Source organism: Branchiostoma floridae, chromosome 4 (assembly GCF_000003815.2).
Source record: "Branchiostoma floridae strain S238N-H82 chromosome 4, Bfl_VNyyK, whole genome shotgun sequence".
Lineage (NCBI taxonomy): Eukaryota > Metazoa > Chordata > Leptocardii > Amphioxiformes > Branchiostomatidae > Branchiostoma > Branchiostoma floridae.
Genome location: NC_049982.1, coordinates 6,727,301 through 6,742,420, shown reverse-complemented (window position 1 = coordinate 6,742,420; position 15,120 = coordinate 6,727,301). Strand labels below are relative to the sequence as shown.

The 15,120-nt window shown below is 43.5% G+C and overlaps 1 protein-coding gene across 3 annotated transcripts in view; it reads left to right on the top strand.

The window, feature by feature from the left end:
- The window catches only part of LOC118413998, a 28,283-nt gene that overhangs the window by 12,236 nt on the left and 927 nt on the right, over positions 1 to 15,120 (top strand). The window contains exons 1-11 of one of the 3 annotated variants that reach the window (XM_035817699.1): positions 351 to 956; positions 6,065 to 6,272; positions 6,668 to 6,856; positions 7,246 to 7,409; positions 9,039 to 9,201; positions 10,324 to 10,472; positions 10,849 to 10,987; positions 11,335 to 11,577; positions 13,741 to 13,901; positions 14,267 to 14,336; positions 14,806 to 14,961. In XM_035817699.1, coding sequence (XP_035673592.1) covers positions 817 to 956; positions 6,065 to 6,272; positions 6,668 to 6,856; positions 7,246 to 7,409; positions 9,039 to 9,201; positions 10,324 to 10,472; positions 10,849 to 10,987; positions 11,335 to 11,577; positions 13,741 to 13,901; positions 14,267 to 14,336; positions 14,806 to 14,961 — 1,782 coding nt within the window. In that variant the 5' untranslated portion in view covers positions 351 to 816. Of the gene's footprint in view, positions 1 to 350; positions 957 to 4,672; positions 5,813 to 6,064; positions 6,273 to 6,667; positions 6,857 to 7,245; positions 7,410 to 9,038; positions 9,202 to 10,323; positions 10,473 to 10,848; positions 10,988 to 11,334; positions 11,578 to 13,740; positions 13,902 to 14,266; positions 14,337 to 14,805; positions 14,962 to 15,120 lie in introns of those variants that run through there. The other 2 variants (XM_035817698.1, XM_035817700.1) reach the window with 2 other exon arrangements.

Genomic DNA, 15,120 nt, shown 5'->3' with positions numbered 1-15,120 from the left:
AGAACATTTGTAATGGTGATTTCAGATCAAATGATTGAAGGAACATACATGGATGGGCGCTATTATGCTACCCTTATATTTTTTTACGCTTTAAGCCTATATAACCCTTTCTGGGCATTTTCAGATCTAATATACTTTTATCCATCAGCTGTAATGACACTTACCGCTATTTTTCTATAACGGCACTTCTCAGAAATACATCAAGCTACACTCGATGGATAGATAGCGTGAAAATTTCAACATTTGTAATGTGCAAGTGTCCTATGAATAATAAGAAATTGAACAAAAACAAGGGCAGACATAGCCTGCCCCCACCCGTGCCTGTTGTTGTAATGGACCGACCCCCGGAGACAATAGCGCCGATGATACCGTAAACAGGTGCGTCAAAGAGTCATTTGTTCGGAATTATCACCAATGAATTGGTTTGGGGTCACAGGGACTCTCCACAAAATGTCACCCTGTCGTAACAACGTACAGCTGGCGGTCGCTCGCATTCACATTGTACGGGCGGCGGTGAAACCTTACCCCGGGGGACGCCGCCTGACAGGGCGATTACACTTCAGATAGTTTGCGGACTCACCTGTACGTGTTCCCTGGGTGAAAGTGAAGTCAGTCCCTTCTATAGCTCCCCTGTGAGTGTGTGTGCCACTCCCTGGGAGGATCAAAGTTTGCGCCTGAAGACTGAAGAGGTTTAGGCACCTGCAGGTGGCTATGTAGATTACACCGCGTGGTTGGAGTGCTAGGTGCTGTATAGAGACCTGAGCGCTTGCGGAGCCGCGAGTGAGGCACAGTAAAGAAGACCTGTGTAGTACCGTTATGGCGAGGCAGCGCTCGGCCCGACCGTTCAGTCGGCCGCAGTCGGCCCCCGTCGTCTCCCTCCGGAGACACATCATCCGCTCGGTGCCGCCGAAGAGCCGAGACGACACCTTCCGACCGGGCTCGCCGTCGTCAGAAGAGTAAGTACCGCCGTTTGCGGCCCTCTAACTAACGGATGTGAATTCTATATACGTCGACGCGAAAATATCAACATTCAGAAGGGACGACTAGGTAACCAAGTCGGCAAACACGCATTCCCTATAGCTTTTATTTAAACGTTGAAATCAAGCTGTTACATATGTTATACTAAACTTATAAGACACATTCTTACAGAAAAACAATGTCTCAAAGTCAGCCTTTTAAAAAATTTATTGCCGTCGTTTTTAAAACGTATTATCCCCATATGATACAAGAAGTCTGTAGGAATTTCTACTAACGTAATGACATGTAGTTAAACACAGTATGCTTTAAACAGTAATAAAAAGCACGTCCGATTTTACCAATGGAATGAAGGTTTTACGTTGCTGTAAGACCATTATAACGTTAAGTCCCACCAGGTAACGACAGGACCAAACGATGTGTGTTTGGAAACAAGTGTAACCTACACCGCCGCAAAAGATACTGTCACATGAAGAGCGCTGAAAGGCCGAAGCTAATTTACGAGCGGAGACCGTGACAAGGTGCATTCTCCCTGCCACAATATCACCACCCGTACACAACTACTGACCCTGCTCCGACGCGCTCCTACCACGGCTATTTTGATACTGTTGCTTGTAAGGGCATGGAATGGGGATACTTCTGTTGACTAGGCTTGTAGAATTGATGCACATGAGTCCGTGCAGTTTAGAAAACTTGACGTAATTAGTCTGTTTCCCACGACAATTACAGTCAAACAAGGACAGCCATTAGGTAAATAGTCACGTTTCTAGGATCGCTGCATGGAAGCCGCAATACACGACATCTGTTTTCTTATCTTTTCCTTTAAAACAGGTAGGATCGCTTACAAAACAGAGGAATTTGCGTCATTTTACAGATGGCACCGCCAAACGTAAAAACTGTGTACAGTGGATTCTGGGACATAAATATCCCTTCACATGACATGTCATCACTATTATTGCTAAGAGCTAAAATTTCCCAAGCAAACAAACGCGTACATCATTTCTTCTTTCCTTATTTTTTACTACATGTTACAGCCATATAAAGACATGCATGTTAATGATTTGGTATTATCGTACTGCCATTCAGCAAGGAACTTCGTCAGTCAAAATATTACCGTCCGCTCTAAATGTTTCATAAATATTTTGGTACCCGGTAACAATGCGCGGCCGCGGCAGACATTGTTCATAAATCTTACAATTATACCAACACATCGTGACAGGTTCCTCCGTAGTTAGGGTGGAAGAAAGGGCACGAAGCGTGCATTGTTCCGCACAGTCCATTTACCATAACGTGATTAGACAGTTTCTTTCGGCACTGAGCGACTTTGCGTGGCAACATGGAGCTGCACAGGACGTGAAGGATTCAAGGACAAAGGAAAGGTGGAGATAATGTAACGGAAGAAAATATGGACAACCTGCATAAATGGGGTCACTTTTCTGTCAAGACAGAAGTGAGCCGGTTTTATGAAAATGCGGCTTTTTTGTCCATTAGAAAGTAAATCAGACTTTGTTTTCGTTGTTTGGAGTTCCCTATATAGTAAATGATAAAAGGTGGCTGAGTAAATCTGTTGGCTGTTAAACGACAGTTCATTGGCCGTTGAGTCGATTTTCTTATCAAATGCAAAATATTTTTGCTCCCCTCATAAATTTAAGGATTTTTTTGGTGTTTGAAGACTCAATGAGGTTGTAACTGTTTATGCCTGCCTTTGCTGGGAAAGTTTCCAAAGTCACAAAACAATTTTAAATCATATGTTATTCACACACCTTATGCACAATTATCGTACAGGTATTATAGACTTTGAATATAAAACCTGTAATTCTAAAGTCATCTAACTGTCACATGAATGTGATGGATTATAAATCATATGTATGTCTCATTTGTCTCGCTGTTTCCCTGTCCGTTATTATTAATTACCCATGTATAATTGGTTCCCGTGCGTATTTGCTGATTGCCGGTGCGGCAGTATTGTTCCGTGTTGACCCGCGCGTTGTTGTAGAGACCACCTCTGACCGGGGTAAGCAAACGAACATCACCCCCAACACTTCAGGGCCCCGCTGTGTAAACAAAACATGTCAAATCGGCTCTGAGTGAATAAACCATCATTGTTAAGGCTATCAAAGGCATGTACATGTACTCCGTATAGTGGTAATGTCCTCAGAAATGACTATAGAATTGGCGGGTACACCGCAAATGTCAGATCCAATCTTTATGAATAAACCACCGTTGTTCTGAGTTTGAATATACTATGTGTGTGTGGTTCATTTGCTGAAACATACCCCAGAAAGGAGTCTACGACTAAATGAGCAAATGTCAGATCGACTGTGTGTATAAACCACCATTGTTTAATAAAGGCCGTTCACATATACTAGTAATGTATCTGTGTGTAGTTTACATGGTCTCAAAGAGATCGTCATGTAGCGAAGAGTTACCGCACGTCAAGTTAAGTATTTTAGTTTACAGTGCAAACGACACAACTACCAAACGCAACAGTAATGTTTATCCCAACTGTGATATCATGGGTCAATTATTGAAGGGACCATCTCATCATTCTTACATACCTTGATAATGATACCTGTTCTAGCACAGAACACTTTATGATTGACGATATTTAGAAATAATTTTGTCGTTTTTCTAAAGGACTATTTTAGTTTTAGATACTGGCGGAGAGAACGATAAGGAATGTTTGTCAAACTTAAGGCGTTGGTTTTTAGAGTAGAATTACTGAAATAGAATAAAAGAAGCGATGAAGAACACAATGCCGCTTAGCTTGCATGCCAGACTGTTTCCATTGCTAACACAAGCCAGCTTCTGACAAGACCAACATATGCCCTCGAGGAAACTCTACCACGCACGATAGATATTACAGTATTGAGATCGCGGGTCTGGCATGACGCCCCCTCCCCTTCCCGTCCAACGTTTGAAATGGTACGTTCCATCTCCAGGTAGCTGGGTGGTAGAGGTTAGATTGTTATGGGAGACGTGTTAACAGGCTATCAATGTACAAACACTCGTATCGAGTATCCGCCGAGTGAGATAAACATGGCTGAAGTTTTGTGTCAAGCCTGGCCCAGTATTTACCCCACGCGGTGTCTCTCTGTTGCTTTCAACTTCATGAAGTTGTTTTAAACAGGTGTGACCCCATTGGACAGACGTTCTTCAAAGATTTACATCTAGCCCAAATATGCTGGTAATCTGCAGACAGGTAGAATTTGTCATTTCAATAGCACTGTAGGCGATGAAGTTTACTGTTTTAATTATCTTTTTCATCGTGTTTACATATTGTTACGGCAGTGTGTCATGCACTCCGGGCGAGGTTTCCCCATATCGTTTATCATTGCATCCCTGCATAGGTGCCTTATTTCTACTAGACGGCGATTACTGAGCGACAGGACAGGTTTTCTGTTACCCTTCATTTTATGACTGGAATACGATGCAATATGTAAAATTCTGACAATGAAATACACAAAAGGCAAAAAAATCATACATTATGTATGAAATCCATTGAACAGTACATATATAATATGTATTTTGTTTTAGTCAAATTGCTTCCACCGCTTGCATTACATACCAATACATACTAGCGTTCATCTTTGCCGATGGCTCTAATATGTCGAAGTCTTCGACAGACTTACTTGTATAAATGATTGAACTAGCCTATTAGCTTTACGGCATGTGTAATAAAGCTTTCACTCGCTGCCTCAAGGCAGAACTTTATCGTTCAGAGGTGTTTTTGCAGATACAGTGTTACGTATTTTATCTTTCGCTGAATCAGCATGCCCTACCACTGCTGACTTTTGAAACAAGAAACAAGTGTATCGGCCTTTGTGTGACCCCTCCTCAACACTGTTACGTACCTCTGTTAGTAGACTGTCAATTGTAGTGACAAATTATCTTACAAACATGAGATACGATTGAAGCACGAAGTCATCAGGAACAGTAGCGTGTGTGCAGAGCGCCCCATGGAAATATACTTAAGACGCACGCTTTTCTTCGTTGCCATGGCGAAGGGCAAAGGTGCGACACCTGCATGCTGATGTAAGGAGTCGTTCTTTTATTTCCTTTTCTTATTTCGTAAAGCCACCAGAAGATAGACGAGGAAGTCGACGTTTTGTACGCACAACTAAAGAGTTAGAGAATAACGTTTTAAGGCTGCTGCAAACTTTTTTTTCGCTCTAAGCTTTTTTTTTTGCCACTTTGGACATGCTCAAGCTATAGTTTTGATAACTGAAAAAGTACTATGGGTTGGCTTCCAAGTGTTCAGAGCTGCTTACGGCAACTCAGGGAAAGTGGTGGGAGTGTCGGGAAGCCACAGGTGGACAGCTGGGATGTTCTAGTGACAAGACCCTCGTCACAGCTGCTGACGACTTCTCGTGTGAACTTGGAAAATGTCGAGTATCGGTCCTGACGACGACTTGGCATAGTGTTAGAATTCTCGAACCATGGTACGGGAGTGGCCAATGGTCGGAGGTTGGTCCACGACGGCGACGCGAGGAGGAGACACTCTACCGACGGCGGCTACCACAACTGCCTTGCTCACTGCGAAAACCAGAGAAGGAACCGAGTCAAGATCAAGAATCCTAGACGTTGTTGAAAAGCCTGGAGAGCTTGCTCCTGTGAACCTCCCCAGGGTTAACGTTGAACCTCTGGGTCAGACGTTTGTTACTGATGTCAAAATACGGAGCAGGAGGAAACTTGATGTTATCTGTGAGAACTCGCCTAATGGCTCGGTGTCAGAAAGGGATGAAGAAGAACATGTCGCCAGGAAGGCAAAGTCAACCACGCACATCTACCCCTCGGAAAAGTTCGTGTTTCCCAGATTGCCTCGCGTTGGATTCAGGTAGGACTGTCAAGACCCGTGAAGAAGTAGGACAGGCACACTAGGCACCAAACAGCGCACAACATCATGTGCTCAAAGAACTTTAACGATTGTAGTGAAGGACAGATGATTAAGAACGAACCACTTTGTCGTTACAGGCGATAAGAAAACAGTAAACTTTTGAAATATTCCGGACGGTTGCAACCGATAGGTAAAAAGACGTCACTCAATCTTGTGCTTCGTTTCTGATCGGTTATTTTATTTTTCTCTTAGATCGAATTCCTCCCGTCGATCGTCGATATCGTCCTTCTCATCACTACCGTCCAACCATGGCGCAAGCGCAGACCCGTTCGGCGTTACTGCGCAGCTGCTAGAGTCCAGCCGCCGCCGCCGGAAGTCGTCACACCACCGGAAACGGAGCAGCAGGCTGGGAGAACTCCAGCAGTGGGCGTTCGAGACCAAGGAAGAACGGAGACTTCGGGTCGGTCACACTTTGACCGAGTGTAACTTGTTTGTTTTTGTTTACCAATCGTGAATGGAGTTATTGTGTGCCAAGTGAGTCAGGATAGGTAACTCTTTTTTTGAAGTAAGTTTGAAAGGGTGGTTGTAAAAATATGCTCAGAGTTTGTAACTTCAGAAAAGACTTTAAAAAGTGCTTCAAAACTGACACCAAAGTGCATCAACATAAAACAGAACTTCAGCTACTCATCGTTAACTGCTATTTACATGTCTGATATTTTAAGAGTAAATACCACATGACTTAAGAGGAAATTCTCTTGTGCGTAAAATTTCTGTTAATGGCATTTAGAGCGTACTAAGAACCGAATTGTCCGAGTTGAATTTTCTTTTCATTGTTTACTTTTCTATCATTTACAGCTTCGAAGTCAGCTATGGCGCGCAATGATATGTGTTCGAGTGATCTGCCGAATGCAGATAGTGATGAGGGCGTCATGGGCCGGAAAGGACGGAGCTACAAACATCCTCTCGGAGCTACATTACTACGCCATAGACGGGGACAATGGCTCGCTGGCGTTCGACAAGAACAAATTTTCGAGGAAAGCTTCGGTAAGGAAACGTCAAGACTGGCTTTTGCCATCCTTATACGTAGTGTATGTACTGTTTACATCCTACTGGAAAACACACATTTCGTCAATGCGAAATCCGTCAGAAGTTGAGAAAATTTGACGTCTTAAAAATTGTACCATCAGGAATTCTTACGTCCGAGTCTAACATTCGAGTTTTCGACAGCGCTAGCGGCGCACGAGGAGTGCGTTCGAATTATCTTATGGGAACCCGAGTGATAATAGTAGAACTCAGTGTGATAAACCAAGTTATCAACCGGTCCGGACCACCCAAATTAAACGTTATTACGGCCTAGGTACGACATAACTACGAGCATATGATTCCCAGCAAGTTGGACAAAAATGCAGTAACACGCTTCTACTTTTCCTCAGTCGAACGTTCCTGAGTGGGCGCGGAGGATCACAGAGAAGAGACAAGAAAACAGGACCAACGCGGAAGTGCACAGGCTGTACTCCATCTTGAAACTCATCCGCGCCTTCGAGAAGTACACCTATGACGTCAAGATGCAGCTATGTCGACACATCTTCTACATGAAGTAAGACAAATGCTGTCATCGGTAAATAACTATATATGGTCATTTTTCAATGCCACGATACTTCATACCTACCCCTCCTTTCAAAGTGTAAGTTGGGGTGGTCTGTGTATAAAGTTTGCTGTGTATGTATGTATTCACTATTAACTTTTATATTTGTAATCAACAGAGTATGGTAACGGCACTTAAGATTAGTCACCCTCCCTTCTAGTCAACCTGCCTTAGGAAACAGTAACATAAACAACATTGGTGAAGGTCTGATAAATGTGAATTTGGAGACAATAATAAGTTTTATTGCAAATTCTTGCCCAAGGGCTAATTGCAAGTGACAAACAATGACATACAATGACACAAGTAGATATCAGCACTGCTACCACACCATTGCCTTGTCAATACACCAACCAACCCATTAATTGATTGAATGATTGATTAATTTCCCCTTGGTTGAGAGAAGGGCAGTCTGGTCGTGAAGCAATCCTGCATCCGGAGGGAATTTCTACATGTACATGTACTTTATCCTTAGCCTCTACCTGGCTCCAAGGATCGCTGGTCAAATAGTAGAAATTGGACAAATAGAAGGAACAGAACGCTAGGGGAGTCGGTCGGCCAGCAGAGTAGGTCGTTCGATCGGCGTGTTGGCATCCGTCTGTCTCGGAAGACAATGGTAGGCGGACGGGTTTAAGGCGACCCGTTTGCCTGGCCTGCACTTGGGTTTTTAAGGTGAAGTAGGGGTGTGCACGTCCTTCTCCACCCTCTCGTCCACTGGCGCACTAGTCCTACAGGGGCAACTGTTTGCAACGTGTAAGACGGCCCCAGCAGATGCAGGTTTGTTGTTTGGAGTTTCCGTCTCCTAGGAGGACTTCCGACCAAGGATGCAAGGGGTTCCTCCTACCCCTGACTCATGTGTCATGGCGGGTGCGTCATGCCCGAACATGCCCCTATGGCCTGTCACCACCACAAAGGCCTGTCACTGCCACTAGCCGCAGCTATGTGCTCATTTACACCCGAGTTAGGTGAGGAAAGTCGTGTAAAGTGCCTTTCCCAAGGGCACAAGATCGGTGACACGGCAAGCGGATTTGAACCCCGGACCTCTCGGGCCTGAGACCAACGCGCTCCCGATCGTGCCACGCGGTCGTTCGATCGGCGTACGGTTTTGATAATAGGATTTGTAAGCAGGCAGTGACAGAGCCAACCACCCACAAGGATCTAAGAGAGCGTTTTGTGCAGCAAGACAGCTGAACATTGTAGGACATATGCATGGCTGTCCTAAAAGGTCGTAGGACGATCGCACCAACTATGTGACCGCGCCTGTACCGGCTCTTCTGGCCGACCGACTCTCCTAGCGTACCGTTCCATCTATTTGTCCAATTCCTACTATTTGACAAGAGATCCGTGGAGCCTTGTTGAGGCGACTACATCCTGTTAATAAAAGCAATCGATCTATTGATGAACCACCTGACTGATACATTATCAATTGCACTTCCCAGTTGTGAAAATACAGGCCACATACACTTCAACTTACAGGCCACATACACTTCAAAATACAGGCCACATACACTTCAACTTGCTTATAAACCTAATCGATCTATTGATGAACCACCTAGCTAATACATTATCCATTGCACTTCCCAGTTGTGAGAAGGGCCGACTGGTCCTGCGACAGGGCCATATCGGGGAGGCGTTCTACTTCATCTTCTCCGGGTCCGTGCTGGTGAACAAGATCGAGCACGACCACCGCACGGGCGAGCAGGTCAGCCGCACCGAGACAGTGCTGTACCCGGGGGATAGCTTCGGGGTGAGTATATCATTATGAGAGAAATATGTTCTTCAACTATGTACAAGATAAGTTACCATGCTTTCCAAATTTAAATAACAAATTTACATTCCTCATACAATAGGCAAACCATGTATTCTAAACTCCACCTGCAACTACATTTACATTTGTTTTAAGAAGCGAGAAGAAGTTGAACCTGTGCATACTAGTATACTTTAGACTTTGTAGTCTTAGTCATGTATCACACCTACACAAATTGTACTTCACTACTACTCACCTTGACCTGTACTTTAATAGCTTGTCAGAAAGCAAAAACGTACAATAAAGGTCTTCATTCATTCATTCATTCATTATTACCTCGATGAAGGTTAGACATCCAGCAATAAGATTCACAGTTTTTCCCAGTTCTAGAAGAGCGATATGTTGTGAAATATTGGCAATAGAAATTGAAATTAAAGAAATAAATCTAGATGAGACTACAAAAATCCGAAGCAACACAAGGAAGTTGTCAGGAAGAAATACGAAGACGTCGACGAAAAAGATACACCGCTCGTGGCCATACGATCCTTTCCTCATCTTTCAATTAACGTACCAAAAAGACCCCTAATCTTTAAGGCAATTTTTAGACTTGGAAAAAACAAGATTACTTAGATGGGAATCTTTCATCACAAATTCTATGCATACGTGATTGGCGTAAGATGTCACGTCTATTACGCAGACTCTAAGTAGATCACTCTTTCGTTGTAAACACATCCATATATAGAAAAACCCTGTAAAACGGTATTTCATCTAAGTTATTCTTGGACTGGCAACTAGTGCAATATACTCGAGTAACCCAGCACATCGCATTGCATTATATTCTTTTATTGCCACTCTTAAAAGGCGCTTAAAAACATTGGAACCAATTACAATTTTACAACTATTCTATTAAAACTCTACACGACACATATTAGGTAAACATATCCAACACCTTAGAACCAGTAGTGTAAATAATACTCTAGACTCAACGTGTTGATATACATGTATTCATACTTATTCGAAGACTGTATATACTTGTTTGTTCCCATATATAATTATAGCAGACCTTACGAAAGTCGCTGAACTTTTGTGGTGTCAACAAAGATATTTCTTTCTGTTGCTCAGGAGATCGCGTTGCTAAGCGACGGTCGGCGGCGCGCGTCCATCGTGGCGCGGGAGGGGACGGAGCTCTTCCAGGTGGACAAGGACACGTTCGTGGACACGTGCTCAGGCTTCGTCATGCACGAGATGGGCGAGAAACGGCACGTTATCAGGTGAATGGGAACGTGATCTTCAAAGAAAACGTTGCGTCTAAACTCAGTCTGACGTCTGATAAAATGTCCTGGAAGGTTTGGTGTATTCGCTAGACCTGCAGGAATAGCAGTTTTCATTAGTTTTCGTATGACAGTTTTGTCTCCGTCTGTTTAGCGAGAGTACCGGGCGGGTTACATTGGTTAAAGATCAGATAAGCAGTTAGTGTGGCAATATTGAATTCGCGATACAAGTTTGAGTATACTTCGAAAGGCATTTCCAGACAACAACGAATAGTGCTCTATCTAACTAGGACTACATCTAGTCGACGACTACTCGGTTAGATGCAATAAAATGGCTACCAATAAAACTAAACAACAATTTTCCCCTTGTCCACAGAGACTTCCCCCTGTTTAAAGAGTGGTCCGATGAGCTGCTGCAGCGGCTGTGTTTTGAGTCGCAGCTTATGGACCTGCCCTACGGCAGGGTGATAGACAGGGACACAAACAAGAGCGACTCTCTCTACTTCGTCATCAAGGTAACCAAGTCAAACTCACTGAACGCTGAGTACAAGTTTACCCCAGACTATTGGGTTTAAAGCACTGGGATGATAATGCTCTTTTCATTGTATGTCGTCAAGGTGTCCAACTTTATGTGTGCAACTTCCTTCACAACATCGACGTGCACATGTGCGTGCGTGCGTGCATGAATGTATGCGTGTGAATTTGCGTGTGAGCGCATGTGTGCATACGTCTCTGTGTGTGCGTCCGTGAGTGTACGTACACATGCACGTGTGCGTGGGTATGTGTTTGTTTGTGGCTTATTACAACATAACTGATGATGATGATGATGAACTTAAGTGTTGATCCACCGCGCGTACCGCAGGGAGAAGTACAGATGTTACGAGAGTTCCGAGTCCGACCGCACGAGACGCCCAGCGTGCTGGACACCGGAGACGCCTGGCACTCCCCCGGCCTGCCTGCCCGCCCCAGGACCGCCGAGATTCGGGCACGACCCGGTACGGCGCAGGTGTTCGTCAAGAGGAAACCGGCCGAGCACGGCGACGTGTTGGACGGAGACACCGTCTGCTTTGCACAAGTGGGCGTGTTGGAAGCTGGCGACCATACGGTAAGGTGTTGGCGAAACTTGTGTGCGTCATCATATGTAGTATCTAAAGTTTGATAATAGCTTTAGAGTACTTAGACGACAGTTTTCAATGTGAAACAAAATGCGGTGATTAATTGTGACTCTCTCTTTCTTTTCCATTAAATGCTATTTTTCCACTCGTATGAGACGCAATCGTTCATCGTCACTCGTCATTAAGACCACTGTTTCAATGAGAATAGTGTGCCCAATATATTTTCTCTTTGGGAATTCGAACAATGACTCAAGACAGCATATCTGTCACTTACTAACATCCTTATACACAGTACTGATGGATGGTTACGATAGCATGGAACGACCATGTCATTGGGTATGATTGATGGCAAAAAATATTAATGACTAAAATGCAATTCTGTCTTTCTTACGAAAACAAAGAGATATAAGACATACATATATAATAGGTACTATGATAAGAGTTGACCTATTTGACGGAAACCCGGTGAATTTTGCTTATGCGACATTCACCTTTAAAAACTCATTCTAAAAAAGCTCGCTGTAGCTAGAGGCCGAGATGCAATTCCTTTGCACTTAAAAAACACTTTTACGTAACTCCCCGGTGACTTCCTCTATCCACGACGCGACCATCAGCTGATGATGGATCGATGCACCTAAAAGCAGTTCAGTTGGGAATCAAAAAGCAAGGTGTAATGGATGTGAGGGAGGGGCGGGAAAAGTTACCACGTACAGAACGCATCGTAAAGATAAAGATAGACGTGTCATATGGCGGATTCCCGTGAGTGCGTATATACAAGTCCTTTTTTTTCAATAACCAATGAATGACTCAATGTAAAATACAAGTTAAAAAATAACACGTCAATACCAAACTCGTAAAGACTTATCATACGCACTCGCGTGAGAATACCACCCCACCCCCCTCCCCCCGGCCTAGGGGCATTCCAGTCCAGAAGCGAGTGTCATTTTCTGATAGATTATGTTTTTAGGATACAAATGCACCCGACTTTCGCAGTTACCTCATTTGCCTTTTCGACAATAATCCTTTTCTAAATCCAAGTACCCAATACGAGCCCGCTTCTAATGGACTGCGTCATATGTGATTTTGCAACTTCCGTCACACTTTCTCCCTAAAAGTAGTTGAGATAAGCTTGACAAAGCAGTGAAGTGACTATCACACATTTAGGAAAATACAAAAAAGGTTTAAAGACTATCGACTCTTGGAATAGGGAGATTTAGGCACTTAAGTATAAGAAGTTGGAAGTCGGTCTACGTAAAATGGCGGCGCCAAAACTGTTTGTGAGACCGACGTCGGGCACAATTTCTCACTAACGGTATGGTCGCTAAGATGTCGAAAGACTATCGCAGTATCGGACATTTAGGAAGGTACACAAAATGTTTGAAGCCTAGCGACCCTTGGAATGCTGAGATCTGTCACATTTTATGGACCATTCTGCTATCTAGAAAGGCTACTTTTATAGATGGACAACTTACTTTACTTTACTTTGGCCGAGCTCCCGCTCGAACCAGGCTTGAGACAAATTACGACAAAGTGACCCACAAATAATTGAAACGTATTGGCTGACAGTTCTGATGACGTTTGTGCACACAGTCTAGTACTCAAAAAGTGATCCTAAAACATCATAGTATCGAAATTTATACTAGTACTAATAACCGGTACCTGTTCCCATGGTCGAAGTCACGTCCTCGAGCCTACTCCACCAGCGCACAATTGGAGGGGTCCTAGGGGAATTCATGAACTCGTTTGCTACAATGTTATCCCTGAATTTAGGCTTCAATTTTTGACAAATTTGACCAAGCGAACTTGATTCAAGCATAATTATTTATTCTCTGAGGGGTTGAATGAAATACTTGCCTCTGGGTGGATTGCCCCTTTAATCGTTGCTGATGCGTCTTAAAAAAAAAACTAAAAAAAATATTAGAGAAAGACTTGAGAGAAGATCTTATAGAAGACAGAAACTCTTTGAGGGAAAGATTGGACTTAGTCCCGTCGACACTGCCCAAAGGATCATGATGATGAGTGAGTGAGACCGTGCGAGGAAATGATCGGCAAACGACAAGCCGTATAGAACACGTCGCCAAAGCTGAACATTGCCGAGACATCCGTAACCGACTCTTATCATTGATGCATGATTCATATCTCCCGTCTAATAGGAATGGATGGTGCGGACAAGACGGAGGAAAGAAACGACGCCCCCAGGAGCCATTCTTGTCAGCCTGGGAGCCAGAGTTCTCCGTATGTCCAAAACTCAGGTGTACTACATGGCCCCCAAAGGAGTCTTAGAGACCTTCGAGAGGACGTACAAGCCCAAAGAGTAAGATTCCTATTTCTATGAAGAAAATTTTTTCCGTAAATTCATTGGTGTTGAAAAATGGAAACATAGACGTAAATTTCTGATGAAGACTTTTGAATAAAAGGTAACCGGTACATCGTTGTCTCAGCTGACGCCTTATCGACTATAAACGTAATTTTTAATGCTGCCGCAACGCAATTTACTTCACCAACATGAAATTAGCAGAAATGAGAGTTTCGCATTTATTACATGTTACTAAACATTAACAACAAAAAGATTAAAATGGTGGATAACACATAGCAAGTACATCTACAAATGTATAGTATTATCTCTGTCCTATTCAAGGACATATTCAAATGTCCGTTCGTCTCCTCGCATGCATACAGGCCCGCCACTGAAGAGGAGTTGAACAGACAATTTGACGCCGATCTGAGATGGGCAGACTTCAAGTCAAGGGTAAGCTATTTCAAACGCTTAATGAAGAGGGACGATGGATATACAAAAACTTCAAATTGAAAATAGATTGGCATGTTTCCGTAAACTATTCAAGTGGGGGGTCAGCCATTGCCATGGGAAATGCAAAAACTCCAAATAGCCAGCTTTTCAGCACCAAGGACATGTCTCACATTGAACTCCATTTCTTTGAAAAACAACAACAAAGAAACAGATGTGATGGTAGAAAAACGTCAATTAACTCATATAAGTAATAGCACAAAAAATGACTGAATTTATTCACCTGAAAAACATGCAACCAATTTCCTAGATTTCTACCCCCAAGATCTTTGAAATAGCTACAATTCTTGATGACTGGTTGTATAGAGTCGTTCAATGTGCACATGTGATATGAGAAGCAACTGTCGCTGCGTACATCATAATGTGTTACATTCCAATACACAATATCTAAGACTCTTTTGGTGCCAACTAGGTTGTTCAGGATGTGCTTGACGAGTCTCGCGGCCAACCCGTGGCCATGAAGCCGACCATAGAGAAGGCCACTCAGGACTACGACTACTGGCCACAGGGCACCCTACAGCTGCCGAGACGACCTGCCACGTGTAGGGGGCGCTCGCCCATTTCTATGGTAAGTTTGTCATCGCAGAGTTAAGAAGAGAAGAGTTTGAAGTTTTGACTTGTTATATGCGTGAGGCCATTTTAAAAATTCAAACACATGTAAATTCTTGTATGGTTAGGAATCGTTTTCAAACCTTAAAGTTACTCTGGCACTTATTACCTTCAAGAG